Here is a 10,455-nt window from a genome sequence, read left to right as displayed (position 1 = left end):
TCCAACCGGGAAGTCCCTCTAAAGGATGAGGTGTGGGAAGTGAATAGTGACTTGACCTGCCCTGCCCACAGTAGGTGTTGAATATTTGCGTGCCAGTGTATCAGTGCGAAAAGTAATTCTACCCTAAACGAGTTTCTTGTATTCAGGGTAACTGCTTGTGGGGGGTGTGTAAAGGGGCCTGGCCCCACTGTGTTTAAGTCTGGGTTTTTTCGTATCTAATACATATCCGTAATTTCTTTCTTTTTAATTATGGTAGGAGACAGGAAACTTGGGAAGCGGGACCAGTGTGCTCCCAACATCCACTTGCCCAAATAACTTTCAAATCCATCTATCAGTTTCAACCAGGCTCCACAGCAGCTTGTCACACAGTTTGACTTTCCATAGCAACATTTTGGTAGCAGGTGAAAAGTAGTCCAAAGTATTATCTTGGGAAAGACGCTTGAGTATGAGCGCCATGGCTATGAGCTGGTTTTAGCCGGTGCCAGATCACCAGTGTATTTGGAGCAAGGAAGTAAACCTTTACTTGTCCATGTTAGCAAGCAGCCATGTCTGTAAAGGGAAGCATCTGATTTTGAGTATCGGTTGTGCACATGATGTATATTTTGGGGGGACTGACCGTGCTCTCGTTAGGACCACATCTTCCAATCTACTGTGATCCAAAGAATATCCCGTTTGTGTACCTTGCTCTCTAAAGCAACCTGCAGGACACAGTAGGTGGGGGTGGGTGGAAAGATGGCTTCAAAAACCTGCTCCCGATCTGGGCTTGTGCACTGATTTAGGTACACCAGCCTCTCGCCACTCCTGAGGAATGTGGGAAGAGGAAGAGGTCTGAGGAACTATGGAGCAAGAGGAACTGGTTGTATTGTTGTTCTCAGGAAGAGTATTTGAGGATGTTAAGAAGGGAACAGGAGGTGAGGTTACTGTGTATCACATCGTGGATGAGGCCAATATGCAGAAAGAGGCCACATCTCTTCAGGCAATGAGGCTTCAGTGAATTTGTTCTCCTCTTCTCAAGGAAGGGCCATTCAAGTTTTCATGCAGTCAGTTGCTGTCACAATTTATTAACTTATTTATTCAATTATTTTTAAAGAGGCATAGTCATATACCCATGTACAGATAACCTTTCTTTGTGCTCTTTGGCTAAACTCCCTTTAACAGAGAGCAAGATGAACTTCTAAAACGTTTTTTTCAATGTGCTCTAAAGTAGATAACAGAGACAAATCCACCCTGACTTCTGGTGTCACAGGTAAAGGTGTAAAGCTTCAGCAATGGATTATTTTAATTTTGGGGTTTTCTAGGTAGGCTGTTTGCTGTGTGATGTTGACAGGAGTTATCAATCGCTTCTGCTAATCTGTTCAGAAGAAGCTTTTCATGTCGGAATTTTGACTTGCACCCTAAATCACTTGCCTTGTGAGAAATGCCTGAGATTTAGTAAAATCTTAGCTCATTAATGGCCTACAAACTAGTGGCAATTCTGGATCTTTGACTTGTGATTCTTTTGAGCTTTTAAGTATTTTACGTTACACAAGTGACATTTGAATTAATCCATTGCATAGGCTCTTAATTAGTCCGTGGTGGTATTTTATGAAGTGATGGGATGGATTCTGCATCCCTTCAGTTAAATAGGAACATAATTGAACTCATCATGACTTGAGACTGTTCAGGTAAATAAGAGGGGTGACTTGTGTTTATGTGGCAATGTTAATTTGGTGGTGTTTAACTGAAGTTGTATAATCCTGCTGGCAGGGGAGAGGAGTACCCAGTTTCCTTTTGATTCCTTGGGAGTCTGATGTTGATCATTAGCTTAATCAAACAGATGAGCTGCATGTAGAAAACTTAGTCTACCGTTCTGTTATGTGTGAAACCAGACATCCTGAATTTAGTTCAAATAGATCACTCATTGAGAAAGTCAGTTAAAGAAGCTGCTTTCTAGCTTGTGCTGGCTTATAATGCTGTAATAGCTTTAGGAGCTCAAAATATTTACCATGTTTTCCCCCTTTTTAAACAGGCACTACTTTGCACTGCCCACTAATCCTGGAGAGCAGTTCTTCATGTTCTGCACACTTGCTGCCTGGCTGATCACTAAAGCAGGACATCCCTTCGAACAGCCACAAGAATACGATGATCCCAATGCCATAATATCAAACGTGCTCTCACAGTTGCGATCGTTTGTAAGTGCTGAACTTGCTGTTTTCCCCAGTGTATTTCCAGCACGTCCATCTGGTTCAGAAACAAAAGTAATGACACACTTCTGCTCCTGTCTGATGTTTCCAAGGGCTGGGCAGATTTTCATGTCTATGAGTGTGTTAATTAGTTAACTGGAAGTTTATATGGTCTGTACCTACTTGCTAATTTTTTGGCACTACAAAAATGGTCTGACAGTATTATATATGATTGCAGTTAGTTTTGTTCCACATTCTGTAAAATGAATTAAATCTGGCTTACTTCTTGTAGTGCCACATATGTTTTCTCATTTATAGTACTATAATTTATGAAGATTTTATCTGGGAAGTTTACACAGTGCTTGTGGTCTTGCTTCTGCCGTAGTCAATGATATAATTCATGGTGAAGGAAATGGGTTAGAATTATGTTAATGTTTTCCTCATTTATTGTTGTTGTTAAGGAGTAAAAGGTTGCACAAGCTGCCAGGAACTATTGGGATTTTTTTTCCATATTAAAAAAAAAACAAACCCAAAGGTCAGGAGAGTGTATCAACTTATGGGAAGGATGATCTTCTGTAAGATTATACTGTGGTGCAACTGTGAATGGTGTTAGGAGGACTGTTCTCTAAAGGACTTACACCATAACAAACTAAAATACTTATTCTGCAGGACAGCAATAAATAAAATATTTTATAAATAAAATCTGAAACAGGCAAGGCAGTGCTGAAAAGCTGGTGGTTAAGTCGCAGTACCCAAGTTTTTCTGTAGCTGTTCTTACCTTGCCAGCATGTCACTTGTACACTTGATCATCTAGTTCCCTTCTGACTCTTCTGCTTCCTATGAGTATCCTCTTACCAGGTGCTTAAAGACTTCTGCATCTGTTCCTTGGCTTGTTCTGTTTTCCCTTATGTTTGCCAGACTGGAGCTGCATGGGGGAAGAATATGAATTAACATTAGTAAAATCTTCATGCACAACAGACACTTTGGGTTTAGTGTAAAAAGTCTTGTTACTTGGATTGATGGGCAGCCACTAGTAAACAGTATATCTCTTTATTTTAGGGAAGGCCAGTGGATTTTCCTCTCTCAAAATTAAAGGCAGGTTACGGAGAGCAAGTGTGCTATGTTCTTGATTGTTTGGCTGAAGAAGCCTTGAAATACACTGGTTTTAGCTGGAAAAGGTATAGTACGCTTTTAAGCATTCTCCCTTATGCATTGTTTTCCAGTAAACAAATGTAAATTGCACTTATAAAGACAAAACATGGTAATGACTAAAAATGTCTTACTTGGTGTTTCATAAGAAGCAAAAATCCACTAGGCTTGAAGCAGTGAGGCCAATTAATTCCTATTTCAATTTCACACAGTTTAGTCTGTCACTACCAAGGATGAGTTTGGGCTGTTACTAGACATAGCTAATCAATAAAGATTTGACTGGTGACTTTTTTTGTCATTTCCCTATGCATTTCACTTGTTAATCTGACAGTTGAGTTGATGTCCTCTTAGGTCGTATCAATCAATAGCTAAATTCTTGACCTCTTCAAGTTGGAGGTACGCAACAGTAACTTTGCATATTTAATCTGAAAGGAATCTTGGGAGCAATGAGATGACAGATCATTTCAAGTATATGAAAATTTCTTAAGAAGTGTTCTTTATTTCATTCCTTCCCAGTTTGGGGGAAATGCATATAGCTGTGTAATGTCTGCCTTGGAAATATTTTACTGTTACTTCTGTTTAGTACACAGATTCAACCGTAGGCTGAAAATAAGTCTGTGGTGACTTGCACTTGAATTCTAAGAGGTTAGACGAAAAGAGCAAACAAATCAAAATTTACTCCCCACATGCCTTTGTAGTATGAATGTGGGGTACTGCTTAGAATAGTAACTAACTTTTACTTTTAAGACAGATAAACAAAGACTTTTAAGGCTGCATGTTAGTTTTATTTAGGTACATGAGACTCTAATCACTGTCTCGTCATAATCCAAATCATCCATATTTCTCATAAAACGTTTTGTTTGCTTAGGAGCAATTTACAGAGGTATTTATAATTTACTGTGTTTAAAAGCTCTGTTGTTCTTCGAAATAATTCAGGCCAGCATATCCAACAGAAGAGCTAGAAGAAGAAGAAATAACAGAAGATGATGCAGAATTAACACTTAATAAGCTGGAAGAGGATGTTGTGGTATGTTTACCTGACTGGTTTTGGTTGTAATTGGTCAACTATGAAGAAATTTTTACTCACAGCTCATTTTGTTCATCTTTGTGTAAGAAGTCTTTTCTATTAGCTGTTCAGTTGCCCTGTTTTCCTGCATCGCCATTCCTGCATCATCAGCTTTTCTGTAGAGTTTTTCTGTTTCCTTTCAGATAAGGTTATTAACTCTTTGGGACAGACCATATATTCTTATGTGCATTTATAGTTAATGCAAAGTGAAGTGGAATCTAACCACACATTAAAATCATATAGATTCAGAATTGTTTGTTCTCTACTGATACAAGCTGTTGATGGTAAACAAAACTTCAATCCCTGTTTACAGAATTGGCTAACATTTGGTAAAATTTGCCCAGCACTTGCTTAATAGAGTTCTCACTGTTGTAACTCAGATTTCAGTGCAAATAGGAAGCATTAACTTTGATACTTAGTTGGTCTGAAGTTCTGGGAACAGGGTAGATGGTAAAGAACTACTGGAAAGAAAGCATTTGTTTAAAAACACCAACAAAGACCTAAACAAAGGTTGCAGAATTGTTTCTTTAGACAAAGGTCATGGCATCTCATCGCTGTATATTCCGTGAATGGAATGGTAATATCCCATCATCCACTCAGTCTTTCTCTGTGCTTTTAAATACTTCTTACCAACCAGATGGCAATGTTTGAGGATCAACTGCTTTATTTATTCCTTTTTGTGTATAATAATTACAGTGAAGTTGTCTATGAAGCAGGCTATGAAATATTCCTGTAAGTTCAAATATGTTTTTAGGACTTACTGGTTGTTTCTTGCTGATTGACTTTCTCAGATCTCACTGTAAACTGGTAGCATAATGTGATCACAAGACATTGTCATTTTCACAGGCTTCTGTCAGTCTTGAAGTGAGTCTTTTTACTGCTGACTTAAGATTTTTCTGAAGAGGGAAGTTAGCTGAAGATAAAGTGAAAATTACAAAAGGAAGTCAGTTTCACATCTGATTTCTCCAAAAGCTGATGAATCTTTGCAAAATAAATGTAGATGAAAACCAAAATACTGAAAGCTGTGAGCCTGTGAGCGCTCACTTGCTGTGTCCATAAATTACTTGAGGAGACATCAGTTTTCTGGAGTGTTAAGGCCCAGCAGTACTTGGTAGAAAATGCCACAATTATCCCATTTTTTGTGTTTACCGTTTTCAAGTGCTTGGGAAAAACTAAAGGTCATAAAAGTTGGAAATAAAGCACCAGTAATGTTATCATATCGTTTTGATTATAGTCCCAATTTATATGCCGCAACAGTCCACAAGAATGTAACATCAACTGTTTGATTTTTCTTCTTCTTCTCACAGTTTTCCTCTGTATCGTGCTATTTTTCTCAATTTTATCAGCCAAGAAAAAATCCAAACTCCTATTCATAAATTTCATACAATATGCAGATACTGTGATGTGGATGTCTGGTTTCATTTTTATCAGCTTTGGAGTCTCTACAGAAAAAGTCTTGAATAATTCTGAGAAGAGTAAGCGACATTCTGTACAGCGTGTTTGATCAGTCTCAGAAATGTAAGCTGTGGGCTAAAAGCTTTAAATATGAAAACAGCAGCAGTCTGCTCTTTTCTGTGTCTCAGTAAGGTCTAAGCTGTTTAAAGTGGGAAGCAGGGATGAAAGAGTTAACTAAAGCACACTTGAAACCCTTCAAAGAACTTCTGGATTTGCTCGCATCTCTGTTAGCTCTTCTGAGTTTGTGAGTTAACAAAACCCATTGAGCTAGGTTTATACCAAGTGGATCATCACTTTTTAGGGCCCCTAATGGTTCTGTGGATATTAATTATATGCCAGTGTAGATTTTTTCACTAGTCCATTGTTGCTGCCAATATATTGATGTGTCCTGGGTGTATTAGTTATATCCATGGCTGAATTTAGCGGTATTTCTAGTAGCTGAATGCTAACGAGGTTCATTGACTGTTCTTTGGGTTTGATTCTGCTGACTAAAATTGATGTGGCTGACAGAGACAAGCCTAGTTCTGTAAATCTTGGGGAATTGAGTAGTCCATTTTAGGTAGCCAGCAGTAACCATTGAGGCTGGGTGTGCCAAGAAATCTGCACGGTTTGGTTTCTCAGTTCTGATAGCTAGTCTTCTTGTTATGGTAGTGTTGTAATATGTTCTTCTAAGTGCTGCATAAATATTTATTGCCCATTAAGCAAAAGTTGGTCCCAGTCAAGTCACCATTAATTTCTTGCAGGTATTCAGGGGACGAGGGGCAAACATGCCAGAAGAAAATGAACTGGTCTCTGTTAGTTAAAAACTAGGTAACATAGAGGAATAAGCTCACAGGTTTTCACTAACTGTGTCTTGAAGAGTTCTGCCTGAGACTTGTGTTATTGCAGCTTTCATGATTTGTCTAGAAAGGAGGTGGATGGTGAAATTTGACTTTGGTGGAAAAGATGGCTAACAGAAAAACTACAGAAGGACAACATGCATAAGGGTGAAGTGTATGCGTGATAAAATGGCAGGTGAAATTCAGCATAAACAGAGGGTAATGCACAGATAAAAGCATCTTTGACTACTTACAAAGTGATGGTCTCTGAGCTGATTGTGGTCACCGAGAAATGCAATTTTGAGACTATAATAGAGAACTCTATAAAACCATCAGCCCAGTGTGTAGTGTCATGTGCACAAAAACTAATTGATTGCCTCAGTTTGAATTGTATCATTCTCTATGCTTAAAATGTGGCATCATTCTGTAACGCCAGAGATGTAGTGCAAACAACATCTTGAAAACTATGTTTAGGTCTGGTTGTGGTGTGGTTTGGTTTTATTTTTAATGCAGAACTTTCAGAAACCCATAAGAAATAACAGTTACCATCCAGCTATTGATAATGGCCTATTTGATGTGAGAGGCCTTAGGTTTGGGTTGGTTTAGTTTTTAAATAATGTGCCTTTAGAACACTTTCCCTGAGGGAAATGTGGGCTAGCTTTTATCTTTCAGTTTGTCCCAGATATTATCTCCTCATAAGATTTTAAGTAAATACAAGCTCCACTGTCATAAACTCTTCATGTCTCGTTTTGTTCAGAAATACAGAATTTAATACTCCTTGTCCTGTGCTCCTGCAAAATAAAATTATGGAGAAAGACTGTGCATTACTTACTGAAGTTTTACTTTGCAACTTTTCTTAAGGAAGAAGAGTCAGACAATGAAGAAGATTTTATTGACCTGAATGTTCTAAAGGGACAAACATTCAGATCGGTAAGTTGTTACCCAGCAGTCCTCTCTCTCGAGATTTTTACATCTGCAGCAGCAATTTATTTCTGTTGTATTTAAGTCTGAAAATCTTTCGGTAGTCTGAACTTGGAAAAGCATTCCGACTGAAATGAATCAGCTTATTTTAAACAAAAACGTGCAGCCAGTTTCTAAACTGATACCACTGCAAGGTTGCTGGAAACATTTGCAAGAAATTATTGCAGGCTTTTAGGGAAACGTGGTATTTGTTTCCCTAAAGTTTAACACACACACACACACACACACACACGCTTCACTTGCTATTTCTGGTATTTATTGTAATTCCTTATTATACACTTTTGATTCTTTTCAATTTTCTTTGATGAGAAAATATTTGGAATTCAAAGAAAGCCGTTAAAGAAATTTTACATCTGTACTCTAGATCATTCTGGATATAAATATTTTTCTGAATATGAACACTGTAAGCTATTGTAACATAATTTCTAGTAGTTCTCACTGATTAAAATGATGGTATTTTGTATATAAACTTTGTGATTTTTACACAGGACATGAATGACACTCCAAAGCATGAAGAGATTCTACAGTCCACAACAGATGCGGTAGAGTGGAATCTGGAAGTGGAACGTGTGCTTCCACAGCTGAAAGTTACAGTTAGGACTGACAACAAGGTATGTGAGAATGGATTTGTGCGTGTACACATGGTGATTAAAGTGCGATTTCAATCAATGTTGTTACCATTCTGTCGTGCCAAAACTTGTGAATAATGGGCTCTCCAGTATTATCTTGCCTGGACCTTTGTCATTTACTTTGACCCTGGAAGCAATAATTTTCAGTAGGTTTTTTTTTTCACAATATTATGTAAGAATGTTTTTTTTTCTGCTGCTTACAGGGTACTTTATTTCTATATATTTATTTCCATATATTCATTCAGTGGAAACTTCTTAAATTGTTAAACATTTACAACGTATTCACACTTCGAAAAATTGTACTGTCAGTCCAGTTTAGCAGCTGATGATGATTAAAACATCTTCCTGGAAGAGAGCTGATGAGCTGCTAATCTTCAAACTGTTCCATTTGTCAACCACATGAAATGTTGATTGTGCGGAATTCATCTTGCTGAACTTTACGTGACAAGAAAGTAGGTCTGTACCTCTGAGCTAGTCATCATGGGCTCTCCTTACAAAAGGAGTCAGTGCTTTTTCAACTGATTTTACTTACTTATCCAGATATCTACCTCTTAGAAATGTGTATTTCTCTCCATAACCTATTTCAGTGAGGCTAGAATGAGCATCTTAGAAATACTCATTTATCTTTGGCAAACCTTGGACTTACTCCTGGCGCTACCATATCTACTCTTTCTAGGAGTTTGTATAACGTACACAGATCAGTGCGGTGTTGAAACTGTTCATTTGTAGTGACCTGCTAGTTGGGGTGTTGGAGCAATCTGCAGCATTGCTACAAAATTCAATGAAATATAACTATCTTGCCAAAAATAGGCTAAGCTCTCAACTGTCTGCTAAATTGCTTGCCTGTTTTACGCTATACTGCATTCTTTCATGTGAAGAATTGCCTGGTTTGAGCCACCTTTCTGTGATCCTTGGCAAGCCCATCTGTTGCAGAGAACATGATTCTTGATTCTCACAGTAAGAAATTAAAACTCTAATAGAGACATACAGGGAAAATTAAAGCCACTGTAAGAACTGAGGTTTATTAGCTTCCAGTTTAATGCACCATCTCTTGGCTTTAAGGAATATATAAAGATGAACATGAAAAGAGGATTCTTCTTTTCCTAGCTTCTGTGCTGTCACGCACAGCAGCAGAGAGTGAGTGAACCTTGTGGGCTGAACAGCTTTTGGAGATGCTTGGCTGTGCTCTTCTGAGTTAGAGAGACACGAACACCAGACCTTTGGTAGTTTTGTGTGTCCCCTGTGCACTTCAAATCAGTGGAACTGCCTGTGATTGAAGGATGGCAAGTGTTTAAGTGTGCAGCTCTTTAAGCCAGGATTTGTTCTGTGCCTGTACACTTTAAGTAGCTGTAACCTCCAGGATCAGGAATTCGTATTGTTAAGGTGCTGCAGCCCAGCCCTGTGTGCCTGGGCACTCATGGGTCCCCATCCCAGACTGATGGATGCAGCTGCTGCTTTTTCCTTGTTTTGTTTGCAGGTAGTGCAAACTGGTAGTGAAGTTACACGTATCACATAAACACACAAAAGACGTCAACAAGGCCAGCTACACAGACTGCCACAAGCAAGGCCCTGTCTTCAGCAGCACTTGTAGGACTCCCATAAAATATAAGTATAGACAGCCAAGCTGCCTTCTTCCTCTTCAATTAATTAAGACTGAAGTTCAGTGATGAAAGCACACCCCCCCGTTCTCTCTAGATTCACAAGCACGTGCACACATGCATATTCATGGCTCTCTCAACTATGATCCTTTTTGTCTGTGTGATCCCCGTGCCTGGATCCTAGGCACTCTTAACTGTTCCATTGCTCTTCTACTTGTTGGCTAGTCTAGCTTGATGCTTGCCAGCAAGCAGATGGACACGCTCACGTTTTCACCTTAAGGCCACTACATTTGTGGGTCCCCCTGAATATACCCTGTGCCTGCTTCATATCCAGGCCTAGATATAGGGCCTGCTACTCAGCAGATAGTTCAGTTTTAAGTCTGTTGTCGAAGTTTTTGCGTGCACAGCAGGCTTAGGGAAGATACAACCACTTGCCTGTCCTCACCCCAGCAGCTGGCACCAGCAACACGAGCTTATGACCTGCAGTCCCACTCCACCTGCTGGCACTGAGGCCCGTACTTGCTTTACTCACACCGGTCCTTCCCAGTACCTGGATTTTGGGATACACACCAGTCCTGCCTTGGTGGCCAGGACCCT

General features: G+C 39.1%; 1 protein-coding gene across 1 annotated transcript in view; it reads left to right on the top strand.

Annotated features, from left to right (window-relative positions):
* The first annotated feature begins 1,985 nt into the window (after positions 1-1,985).
* Positions 1,986-10,455, top strand: part of IFT57 (intraflagellar transport 57) — a 14,879-nt gene continuing 6,409 nt past the window's right edge. The window contains exons 1-5 of the mRNA XM_010010135.1: positions 1,986-2,171; positions 3,222-3,340; positions 4,248-4,338; positions 7,512-7,580; positions 8,120-8,242. Coding sequence (XP_010008437.1) covers positions 1,986-2,171; positions 3,222-3,340; positions 4,248-4,338; positions 7,512-7,580; positions 8,120-8,242 — 588 coding nt within the window. The remainder of the gene's footprint in view (positions 2,172-3,221; positions 3,341-4,247; positions 4,339-7,511; positions 7,581-8,119; positions 8,243-10,455) is intronic.

The sequence above is a fragment of the Nestor notabilis genome, unplaced genomic scaffold, assembly GCF_000696875.1.
Source record: "Nestor notabilis isolate BGI_N333 unplaced genomic scaffold, ASM69687v1 scaffold29542, whole genome shotgun sequence".
NCBI classification, from domain to species: domain Eukaryota; kingdom Metazoa; phylum Chordata; class Aves; order Psittaciformes; family Psittacidae; genus Nestor; species Nestor notabilis.
The sequence above is the reverse complement of the archived record's forward strand: the minus strand, read 5'-3'. Positions and strand labels throughout refer to the sequence as shown.